The 12,822-nt window shown below is 42.2% G+C and overlaps 1 protein-coding gene and 1 long non-coding RNA gene across 2 annotated transcripts in view; one reads left to right on the plus strand and one right to left on the minus strand.

Moving 5' to 3' along the window:
* The window catches only part of LOC134658863 (neutral alpha-glucosidase AB), a 49,571-nt gene extending 36,936 nt beyond the window's left edge, over positions 1-12,635 (plus strand). The window contains exons 18-21 of the mRNA XM_063514533.1: positions 1,678-1,835; positions 3,122-3,235; positions 11,784-11,893; positions 12,386-12,635. Coding sequence (XP_063370603.1) covers positions 1,678-1,835; positions 3,122-3,235; positions 11,784-11,893; positions 12,386-12,596 — 593 coding nt within the window. The 3' untranslated portion in view covers positions 12,597-12,635. The remainder of the gene's footprint in view (positions 1-1,677; positions 1,836-3,121; positions 3,236-11,783; positions 11,894-12,385) is intronic.
* On the minus strand, positions 8,475-9,743 carry LOC134658878 (uncharacterized). The gene is made up of 2 exons (XR_010097755.1): positions 9,056-9,743; positions 8,475-8,834 (listed from the first exon to the last, which is right to left on the minus strand). It is a non-coding gene; the product is annotated as an uncharacterized LOC134658878 (long non-coding RNA).
* Positions 12,636-12,822: the final 187 nt, after the last annotated feature.

Genomic DNA, 12,822 nt, shown 5'->3' on the forward strand with positions numbered 1-12,822 from the left:
TCGGTGGGGCGGTAAACTCTTAAAAAAGGTAAAAGGCGCTGGTGGCCTAGCGGTAAGAGCGTGCGACTTGCAATCCGGAGGTCGCGGGTTCAAACCCCGGCTCGTACCAATGAGTTTTTCGGAACTTATGCACGAAATATCATTTGATATTTACCAGTCGCTTTTCGGTGAAGGAAAACATCGTGAGGAAACCGGACTAATCCCAATAAGGCCTAGTTTACCCTCTGGGTTGAAAGGTCAGATGGCAGTCGCTTTCGTAAAAACTAGTGCCTACGCCAATTCCTGGGATTAGTTGCCAAGCGGACCCCAGGCTCCCATGAGCCGTGGTCAAAATGCCGGGACAACGCGAGGAAGAAGAAGAGAGCGGTAAACTCTTGGTAAGGATACACTCTGTTCTACAAGCACTCCGCGGTTGCAGTATTGGTGTTGGAACGTCGTTAATAATGGCGTAAGCGCCAACCGCCATAAGGTAGCCTTTAAGATGGAACGTCAGATATTCCTGTCCTCATATACTGTGGATTTATGTAGCAGACGACTACATAGTACCATAGAGAAAAAAATATATAGATTGCTCACTCCATACATCAGTTTTGGTACCAAAAAGACTATTAATTTCAGTGTCTACATCTAGCATCGAGTAGCGGAACTATCAGTACTGCTACTTGACAATAGATGTAGCAGTACTGATAGTTCCGCTACTCCGCTCCGCTAGATGTAGACACTGAAATTAATAGTCTTTTTGGTACCAAAACTGATGTATGGAGTGAGCACCCTTGTCATACTATATTTCTCTATGATAGTACTAAATTAATATTAGTATCCGACCGATACATGTTTTTTTTGCCGAAACCGAAACCGAAGGTTCGGCTTTGGCTCTAGTTTCGGCCGAAACCGAAACTTTTATTGACTTATTCTTATTAAAATCGTTGAAAAAATGTAATTAAACCGCTTTTATACTCATATTAATAGTGTTAATACTGCGTCGACCGTCCAGTGGCGCCCTCATTAGGGGAATTGTGTTTCCTAATAAATCAATTAATTTCTGTATACATAAATAGTGTTGTCCTACATGTTTCCCAACTTTTGGTCTTTGTCACATAGTTTAGTTTCATAGTACGAAGTAGAGATGCACCGGATATCCGGTTACTATCCGGTATCCGGCCGGATGCCGGATATTAACCTACTATCCGGCCGGATACCGGATAGTAAAATTAACACATTTTGGGGTAAAAAATGGAATCTAAAAAACAGTCACGGTCATAAATGTCATTATGCTAACGACACAGTAGATAGAAATGAATACGTAACCAATGTCACACAATACCCTTATTTGTTTACACAAAAATACGCGCGCGCACTTGTAACTATAAACGAACTTACTACGTAATGACATGATAAAACTCGTTACGATCCTAGAAATTAAATGTGTCCGCGCGAACGTTCACTACGAAACAGGTCGAAACCTGCACGACGCGCACCTGCAAAACTCAAAATATAGGTATAGTTCCGCCGGCCGAATATCCGGTGGCCGGATACCCGGTATCCGGCCAAACAACTATCCGTTGCATCTCTAGTACGAAGTACCATTTCGTAGGTTTCGGCCCGGCTGAAGTCTTTTGGCCGAAACCGAAACTACGGCCGAAACATGATTTTATGGCCGAAACCTCTGCTCCGCAGGCGACGAGTTCCTGGTCCGGCCCGTGACGGAGCCCGGAGTGACCAGCGTGAAGGTGTACCTGCCCGGGAAGGCAACCCGCACCCTGTGGTACGACGTCGACTCGTACCACGCGCACGCAGCCAACGGATTCTTCACACAGGACGTCAACATTGCTAAGGTAATAAAGCTTTGGATTCCTCCGAAAACGGTGCCGTCATATGACGGCCGTCATATAGCGGCAGCAAAAGACGGCCGTCTTTACGGTGGCGACATGTGGAAAGTACCACGGCGTCATAACACACCGTCAGCCACCCAGGTCAGAGCGGCAAATTTGAAAAATGTAGGCGCGAAGGGATATAGTCCCATAGAAAATTTGAATTTACATTAAATACATACATACATTTATTTAGCATCAGGTACAAGCCGCCTTGATTTCGGGCCTTTTTCTACTGACAAGATTTGCTTGACCATCTATAATTTACTTGGAGGATGAAATATCATCAGAAGAGGGAAATAATCGTAGTACGGAATCATTTATTCAAATCTCGTGTCATTTATTCAAAATGGCGTCACCGCTATCTAACAAAACGTTCACGAAACTATCGACACCGTCATGACGGCCGTCATCCAAATGACGGCACCGCTTAAAAACGTTACGTTGACAATCAACGCCGTCTAGGAAACCGCGCCATCTTGTTTACATAGACATCGTTCTAGTGACGTCATTCACCGCTATATTACGGCCGTAATATGACGGCACGGTTTTCGGAGGAATCCAAAGCTTAACACGTATACACCTACCTAACTACCATATATGAGTGGATCAACTATTTGTTGTTGTTATTCTGTCCGGTCAGCCAAGAGACAATAGTAACATAGTTTGTTAGAAGACATTGTACACCACCTTCTGACACGCTTGGTAGACGACCCTCAATGGAAACGGTAAGTATCACAAAAAAGCGTGTTTGGTGAGTTTAAATGCCTGAAAATCAGGTTTTAAAGAGTGACCCAGGAGAACGTAACCATGGCAACGAGTGACAAGAGAAAGTTGATTCACCCACCCAGTTTATTAATTAGTCATCATCATCTTCCTCGCGTTGTCCCGGCATTTTGCCACGGCTCATGGGAGCCTGGGGTCCGCTTGGCAACTAATCCCAGTAATTGGCGTGGGCACTAGTTTTTACGAAAGCGACTGCCATCTGACCTTCCAACCCAGAGGGTAAACTAGGCCCGTATTGGGATTAGTCCGGTTTCCTCACGATGTTTTCCTTCACCGAAAAGCGACTGGTAAATATCAAATGATATTTCGTACATAAGTTCCGAAAAACTCATTGGTACGAGCCGGGGTTCGAACCCGCGACCTCCGGATTGCAAGTCGCACGCTCTTACTGCTAGGCCACCAGCGCTTTTTTCACCAGTTTATTAATTAGTATTTGTTAAGTATTAATGTTGGTTTGTTTGTAGATCCCGGTGTACCAGCGCGGCGGTAGCGTGGTTGCGCGCAAGGAGCGCGTGCGCCGCTCGTCCGCGCTGATGGCAGCCGACCCATACACGCTCGTCGTCGCCCTAGATGCCAACGTGAGTATAAATAATAAAAATAAATAAATAAATATTATAGGACATTATTACACAAATTGACTAAGCCCCACGGTAAGCTCAAGAAAGCTTGTGTTGTGGGTACTCAGGCAACGATATATATAATATACAAATACTTAAATACATAGAAAACAACCATGACTCAGGAACAAATATCTGTGCTCATCACACAAATAAATGCCCTTACTGGGATTCGAACCCAGGACCGCGGCTTCACAGGCAGGGTCACTACCCACTAGGCCAGACCGGTCGGTCGGTCGGTATATTTACTTAAAAATACATAGAGTGCTCACTCCATACATCAGTTTTAGTATCAAAAAGACTATTAGCATCTAGCATCGAGTAGCGGAACTATCAGTACTGCTACTCGACAATAGATGTAGCACCGACCGGAAAGTCTTATGCTGTTGAGATAAGACTTTCCGGTCGGTGCTACATCTATTGTCAAGTAGCAGTACTGATAGTTCCGCTACTCGATGCTAGATGTAGACACTGAAATTAATAGTCTAACTGATGTATGGAGTGAGCACTCTTGTCTTACTATATTTCTCCATGCCACTGCCAAGTATTATCAAAGAGAATTTGAAATAGAAACGGATTGTCAAAGTAAATCATGTAGCACTAATTTCACTGCCATCTTTTGTCAAAAGATGGCGGTAAATGTACTGTGTAATACTTTTATTATATCGCGATATTATAGCCGAAATTCGGGAGAGCACATGTAATTGCGTACCTGACATATCCAGACTGGTTTTGTTGGGGTACCCCACAGAAGTACCCTCATATTTCAATACACTACATGCCTTCCCCTCGAGATAGTTCACTAAAACTAAGTTTCACTAATCACTGATAATTCACTAACACTAAGTTTCACTGTTTATTGGTAGTTCACTAACACTATTCAATTGTCTGTTACAAGGTCCTTACGCTCTATCATATTTATACTAAAACTAACTACTTAACGTCGTCTACGAGTCTTGGTTTGAATCTTCAGTCTGTTCATAATCAGATTCTGACAGACTCTCATAGGAATCTATGGCTAATCTCTTGGCTTCCATGTTTTGTGGTGATGAAGGTGATCTCACTCGTTTGTTGGTTGGCGGTATGCGTTCTTGGCTCTGATTAAACGTATAATCCTGAGGCCCAGAAATCCCTATGATATCAGCCCACTGTGAGGCCGGTGGAGTAGCATTTAGTTTGACATTAATATCTTCATCCTCATCACTATCTTCACATGGTTTACTTGCCTCCGTGTCATGTATAACTTCACGACCAGTATCTTCTGATGTATGCTGGCGGCTATCACTCGCCTCTCCCCCATGACCTTGTATCTGATTAATATGTCTTTTCATCAGCTTCCCGTTCCATCGTATTATATACCTACAAATGCCTTGTTTCTTCTCTATGACTCCTTTCAACCAGCGTGGTCCTGAACTGTAATTCCGGAAATACACAGTCTGTCCCATTTGAAATGAACGTACTACAGTGTTTTCATTCTCGTCACATATTTGCGTTTCCTCTTGGTTCTTAAATATGAGGGGATTAAGGTGGTCAAACTTTGTCCTGAAACGCCTACAATTTAAAAGTTCCGCCGGTGACTTGTCACTAGTACTATTGGGTGTAGTACGCAACCCATACAATATTGTAGGTAATTTTATGTTCCATGGAAGTGTGGACTGTTTCTTTAATTTATTCTTAACCGTTTGAACAGTCCTCTCGGCCTGTCCATTCGACGCCGGATGGTAAGGTGGTGTCAAGACTTGTCTTATTCCATTTGTTGATAGGAATTCTTTAAACTGATCTGAAATGAAACTTCTGCCATTATCACTGACCAAGGTGTCTGGTAACCCTTGTTCTGCAAATATGTCCCTTAAAACATTTATTAGTGTCCCTGAGCTCATATCAGGAACAATCTTTACTTCAGGCCATTTTGAATAAGCATCAATTAGGATGAGAAATGTTTTGCCTTGAAACGGCCCTGCATAATCAATATGTAACCGTGACCATGCCTTCTCCGGCCTTATCCACTTATGGCTCACTTGTGACGGCATATTTCTGTTTTCAGCACAAGTTTCGCACTTTTTTACCAAACTTTCAATTTCCTTGTCTATAGCTGGCCACCAAAAATAACTTCGTGCTATGGCTTTTGTTATCACTATCCCGTCATGATTTGCGTGTAATTCCTGTAGGATATACGGCCTCATTTTGTCCGGTATAATCACCCGATTACCCCACAGAATGCAATTTTTATATTCTGAAATTTCGTTGCGTTTCTGCCAGTACACCTTATATTCCACATCCACTTTGCTAGGCCACCCGTTTCGAATCCAGTATAATACCTTGCTTAGTGTATTATCTTTAGTTGTCAGTTTCGCCACTTCACTGGCTGACAGTTCCAGGTCTGATGGAGTTTCTTCTATGAGGAGGACTCCTAAGTATTCCTCTTCAGACGATTGGTCACGGGACGGCCATCTGCTTAACGCATCAGCGTTTCCTAGTTTTTTACCTTCCACATATTGTATGGAGTAATCATAGGAGTTTAATAATAAAGCCCAGCGGAGCATTCGTGGAGATATAACATTAGGAATGGGCTTTTTCGGTTCAAACAATCCCAACAATGGTTTATGATCGGTTCTGATCGTAATCTTCCGGCCACTAATAAACTGGTGGAATTTCTTAAGACCAAACACTATAGCTGCTGCCTCTTTATCTATCTGACCATAATTCCTCTCATGAACGTTCATGGTCCTTGAAGCAAACATTACTGGTCTGACAGATCCATCTTCCATGACGTGTTCCAAAACAGCGCCCAGGCCAAATTGTGACGCATCACATGACATAATTATCTCTTTATTCACATCGTAATGGACTAGAGTGTCAGTACCCGACAACATCTTGCGTAACTTCTCAAATGCCTTCTGATGTTGCATAGACCACTGCCATTTCACATCTTTATTTAACAACTTATACAACGGTTCAGCGATATTAGCTTTGTGTGGTAAAAACCGATCATAAAAATTAAGCAATCCTAAGAATGCCTGGAGCTCTTTTACATTACTTGGGGCCGGTGTACTCTCAATTGCATGTATTTTATCCTCACAAGGATGTATACCACATTCATCAATGAGAAATCCTAAAAATTTCACACTTCTTACTGCAAAATTACACTTTTCCTTGTTTACCCTTAGGCCAGCCTCTTGTAATTTCTTTAAGACCATTTCTAACCTGGAGTTATGCTCAGCGACGTCTGTGCCACTTACAACAATATCATCCAGTAATACAGCTATCCCTCTTATTCCTGTAAGCAAGGAAGACATTAGTCTTTGAAAGATGCCTGGGCACGCCTTGACTCCAAAAGCTAAACGTTTCATTTTGTAAAGGCCTTTTGGTGTGTTTATTGTTAACAGCTGTGCTGTTGCCTCGTCCACACTAACTTGAGTGTATGCCCTTTCTAAATCAATTTTGCTGAAAATTGTGCCACCTTGTATCGCTGTGAAAGCCTCATCTAAAGTAGGCAGAGGGTATGTATCAGTGTCGGTCACCATATTTACTGTAGACCTATAGTCACCACAAAGCCTTACATTGCCATTCGGTTTCAGAACTGGTACTATAGGGGTAGCCCACTCAGAGTGTGCAATTGGCTCCAAAACTCCTTCCTCTACTAGTCTGTCTATTTCCTTTATTACTCTCTCCCTCAAAGCAAAAGGAATGGGTCTACTTTTCAAAAATTTAGGTACCGCTCCTTCCCTCGGTGTAATTTTCACTAATGGGCCTTTATACTTTCCCAAACCTTCCTGGAAAACATCACTATATTTCTGTAGGAGCCCTTTAATTTCCTCACCGTTTATTTTCATATGCATTACTCCTTGAACCCGTATTCCAAATGGCTGGAACCAATTTCTCCCTAAGAGGCTGGGTCCATTACCTCTAGCTATATAGATCATGAGGTCATTTTGTAACCCTTTAAAAGATGCTCGCACTTCAGTTTTTCCTAATATCCTTAATTGGTTTTCTGTCCATGTAATTAATGCAACATCATCCTTCTCTAACATAGGTAATTTTCCTTTCCAAATGAGTCTGGCTGTCACTTCAGAAATTAGAGTAAATGCACATCCCGTGTCAACTTCCATGTCAATAATAGAATCATCAATTGATACCTTTACCATATAAGGGTCAACTTTATTTTCTCTCACATTGTTCACATTGGCATACAACCCATTACAATTTGATTTATGCCCACCATCCTGTTTATTTTTGGTAAGACACACTGCCTCAATGTGTCCCGTTCTGCCACATGCATTACACTTACTCCAACGGAATCTGCACTCCCCCCTATGCTGCCTACCACACCTGTAGCATGGTTTATTCTGTTTGTCAACCTTTTTGTTAGTGATCTTGTTTACTTCCATAGGTTCATCGACCTCCACATCTGGTTTTGATGGTCCTGGCACTACAATAATACTAGAATCAAATGTGGCACTCTCATGTGAAAATGCTATCTCAGCTGCTTGAGTAAATGTCAGCTTCTCACATTGTAACAGTTTCCTTTGAACCTCTTTGCTCCTAATACCACATACAAGCCGATCACGTAAAGTTCGCTCCAAGTCTGTGAAATTGCAATGAATACTCATTTTCCTTAAATTTGCCACATAATCTCTGACTTTCTCCCCCTCTTCTTGATTTCTTGAGTGAAATTTAAAAGATTCTAAAATCTCATTAGGTGTGGGGTGGAAATGAGCCTTCAAAAGTTCCAAAATTTGTTTATAGGTTATGTTCGCTATAGTAGTTGGAGATGCCAAAGAAACTATTAAATCAAATAGTTGAGAGCCACATACCGCCAACAAATTCGCCTTTTTCTTATCTGCATCCACAATATCATTTGCACTTAAACAGAATTCAAACCTTGTAATGTAGTTTTCCCAGCACCCCTGACCCATATCAAATTCACCAAATTTAATACCCATTTTCTTGCACTTTGCACTCAAAACTTCACAAAACTCACTAACACAGCCGAATACACGCTTATACTACCGATTTGTCCCGTCGCCACTATTATATCGCGATATTATAGCCGAAATTCGGGAGAGCACATGTAATTGCGTACCTGACATATCCAGACTGGTTTTGTTGGGGTACCCCACAGAAGTACCCTCATATTTCAATACACTACAACTTTTATTTTAAACTAAGGGTCCTGAAGGGGATAAAACAAACAACCCGATAGTGGACAGGTACAATTTAATTGCCAGCCTGGTTAAGTTTACACTTTTGAGCTTAAACACTACTTAACGACTTATTGGTAGTAAACTAAATTTATATTTATCTAACCGGGTTTTAATTATTGTTGGTGATACTTGGTCGATTGCGCTATTGGATAGTTAATACTAAAAGGTGAATAGTCCAAAATCGCAGTTTAGGAAAAAGTAGTGAAAGGCTTAGCTGCACTGTAGCGACAGTCGACGGCTCTCTCTCGACCAGATGGCCGGAGGTTCCAATAGCTCCGACTCTGGCGGGGCCAGCTGCACAGGTCGACTCGCACAGAATCTGGCCTACCAAAGGCCGCGCCCCTAGTAGACACCTCCTGGAAAATTCCGGGTACGGGATTAGTTCCACTGGCTCAGGTCACGCCAAGAATCTGTGGTCCGCGCCACGTGAGAGTCCGTTTCACATAGGAACAAGGGTTTCCATGCGTAACCCTTTGGGGTTATATTACAGTATAGAATTCAGCGCTACGCGGGATACTTTTGTGGCCGCATGGCACGCCATACAATTTCTGACGAAAGTATATGAACGACGCCTTACCTGTCGGAGGAAAATCGTCTTGCCGGGGTTTATGAGTGATCGAATATCAACTCCGAAGTGCCCAGGACGCTCCTGGTTCGCCCTTTCGGGAAACGGTTAACCTCAAGGCACACCTGAGGGCAGGCTGAAATAAACGGTTCACGTCAATAATCGCATAATCCAACAACAGATTCCGAATTTCACGGTCTTCACAAACGAATATAAGATTACTTACCAAAGATGAGAACGTTGTCCCAATTATTTAATATAAAGCCGACCCCGGTTAGGTCGGGTCGGGAAAGAAAATCCAAGTCCCCAAAATGGCGGAATCACTCCCTCGGGGCCTCCTCTTCGATGTTGCCAGGGTTACAATCCCAAGGCATTTAACAAAACTGACGTGAAATTCTAAATACGGAAATTAGACCAGAGCGTGGTAAACGCTGCTGGACAAGCACGGTATGATATTTTTTAAGAAAGGGAAAGGAAGACTCGACAATCTATACATTCCTACCCGTTCATCGAGAATGATAATAATTATTTTGGTAAGAACTAGTTGTCGACCGAACTGGTGTCGAAGGGATTCAGACCTATCTCCCTGGCAACACGGAATCGCTGCCAACTTGACAGTTCATCGACACTATTCGAGACACAGATTTAATCGCCCGTCCGGCTTCATAGAAGTATTTTGTTATCTAAATATTTTTCCATTACAACTGGGACTGCATAATTTGCCGTGACAGTAACTCTCTATTCACTCTGTTCTCTTTGGTATTATGTACTATGGCAAGCCAGCTTTGTTAGTAAAAAAAGCCGGCAAATATTTTAAATTTAACAGATCGATCTCCTATACTAAGTTTGAGTTTTGTCAAACTCTTAAGGTCTGTGTACACCGGCTGCGTGTGCGTGACGTGCAGCGTTGTAGTATACAGATCCTTATGAAAGACGGCACACCGCTTGCGTGTTGTGTGCGTGTGTGGCTTCAACATTTTAGCGCACGCGCATGTCACGCACACGCAAGCCGGTGTGCACAGGCCTTTAGTGACTGAAAAGAAAAATATTTCGACGAATTGCGAACCCCCGCCACCTCCATTTTTGAAGTTTGTTAAAAATTGAAACCGAAGCTCTCCTGAAGAATAAGAGAAGAATGTCGTTATCTCATTCTAACAAATCGTGTATCTCAGGCCTAACACCTCGCGCGAGCGGCTCAAAATACGAAAATCATTTTGTGTCTAATAAAACATGGTCTTCTCTTCCCAGAGTGACACAAGCCTACGTCACAATAACATTGCCACTTTATATAGCGCTATTGCATATTGTAAAGCGTAAACTTATTTCTAAAGCGTATTATACCACACAAGACTACATGAATGATAAAACAACGTGGGTGTAGGCGACGGAACCTACCAACCTTTGTGCTGCGCGCGTGCTGGCAGCCTGACTGATACGGATGCCACGGCCAGCGCGCGTCTTTTGTTTATATGTATAGTTTTTTCTCTGTCAATGAGCGACAAATGTTTCTTTTGCACATCTGTTGTAATTTTATGTGTAAATAGCTCGTTATTTGTGTGTATATTGTGTTTTTCCGTGTAATTGTGTGTATATATTGTATTATATACTGTACAGCCAAGTTTTACGTGTTTTCATTCGCCATCGGCGGCCCGACAGCGTACAGTGGGATTAATTATTATTCCAAATGATTATTTATTTATTATGTATATTTGATTAATGATGAGGAAATTGATATTCCGATGTATGTACTTCTTTTGTGTTTTTTATTTATTTATTTGACATTTAGACATTTTATTCTAGAAACATTCTAGACTAGTATTGTTTATACATTTTTTTTTTCATGTTTGACGATCCTTTTGTGAAATTCTTAAATTTATGTTAAACTTGAATTGTATAATTATCCAATATTATTATGGAATAATAACATCAATAAATTGCTCTGATAATTAGCTTAAGATAATATATAAGTATGTTACGATTCATAAGTGCTTGTTGCTAGGCCTATATGAATAAAGTATATTTTGACTATTGACTATTATTATATAGCGCTGTCGCATGATGACGTAGGCTTGTGTCAGTCACGTGGTCGGAAGAGAGTACCAGGCGGAGTATATTATTATACCATAATTTGGTGTGTACGGCTTTGGACAGAGTAGCGTCACAAAACAGATACAGTACAGAAATCAATCTACATACAAAGTGCGCTCGAGCAACGCACACATAGACACTGCTCACGGACACGATATCTCGGACCGGTTGGGACCAGTGCGAGCGCGAGTGCCATCCGCTTGAGACACGCGTCTGTGAACTTTTTTGTGCAATAATGGAGAAACAAAAAAAAGTTATTATAACTGTTCAGTGGACGGTTGTTTAAATTCAACATTAAATGGTGAATTGTCGTTTTTTAAGCTACCAGTGGTTTCAGAGAGGTAAGTAGGTATCTGCTTGTATTTCGATGGTTCGTTTTAACGTTAAACAGAACAGTTAGGTAGGTAGGTAAGCACCCCACCCGGCGATACGACTGCCACTACTACTACAGTTTTAGTGCATAAATCATAGTTGACAACCCTAGAGCGACCGCCGAGCGTAGGTATGAAAAATGAAGTACATACATGTGATTGACTTCTGTACTGTATCTATTTTGTGGTAGCGTGGCGGTCTTTGGTGTCGGAGGCCAAGATCCACTTCGGGTCGTTGCGCCACAGCAGTAAGTAAGTAATTTGGTGTGTATAATTTGCAGAACACCGCTCACGGGTCGCTGTACATCGACGACGGCGAGACGTACGAGTTCAGGAACAGCAAATACATCTACGCACACATCGACTACGAACCCAGCGGGATCACTTACTCGTGAGTACCAACAAATGTTAATACACAATCCTAGCATTTAGTTTTTTTTAGTGTTCCGTACCCAGAGGGTAAAAACGGGACCCTATTACTAAGACTTCGCTGTCCGTCTGTCTGTAACCAGGCTGTATGTAACCTGGTGACAGACAGACGCGCATTCACTCTGGGCTATAACCGCGAAAATCGAAGTTCGCAAGTTGCGGGCATTTTGCTCTGTCACTCTAATTACGCCTTCATTGGAGTAAAAGAGAAAGATTCCCGCAATTTGCGATTTTCGCGGTAGCCCCTCTGACCTCTCCAGAACAAATTAAAATCAAATTAACGATTTGTATCTATCGTCAAGTGACAAGCAAAAGTCACTAAGCACCACCACAATTTCATAGCCATAGTGAACCATATTAGTACGAAAAGAAGGTTGATTTTTGTTTAAATATTTTATAGTAATTAGTGACTTTCGCTTGTCACCTGACGCTATAACAAAATAACTGTTTCCAGTTTCGTGAACTCGGCCAACTACCCCACCCGCTCTTGGGTGGAACGCATAGTCATCGCCGGCATTAAGTCCCCGCCCAAGACCGCCAAGCTCATACAAGCCGACAAACAGCTCGCACTGCAGATGACCCTACACAAAGGCAACGATGTTCTAGTTGTGAGAAAACCGGCCGCCAGTATGGCGCAGCCTTGGAAGATTGTGTTCAGTTATTAGGACATTTTACAAGTTAAATGACGTCTGACATCATTTTACTGGTACAGTCAGTAGCATTAAGTCCCCGCCCAAGACCGCCAAGCTTATACAAGCCGACAAACAGCTCGCACTCCAGATGACCCTACACAAAGGCAACGATGTTCTAGTTGTGAGAAAACCGGCCACCAGCATGGCACAGCCCTGGAAGATTGTGTTCAGTTATTAGGACATTTTACAAGTTATTTGA

Source organism: Cydia amplana, chromosome 23 (assembly GCF_948474715.1).
Source record: "Cydia amplana chromosome 23, ilCydAmpl1.1, whole genome shotgun sequence".
NCBI lineage: Eukaryota > Metazoa > Arthropoda > Insecta > Lepidoptera > Tortricidae > Cydia > Cydia amplana.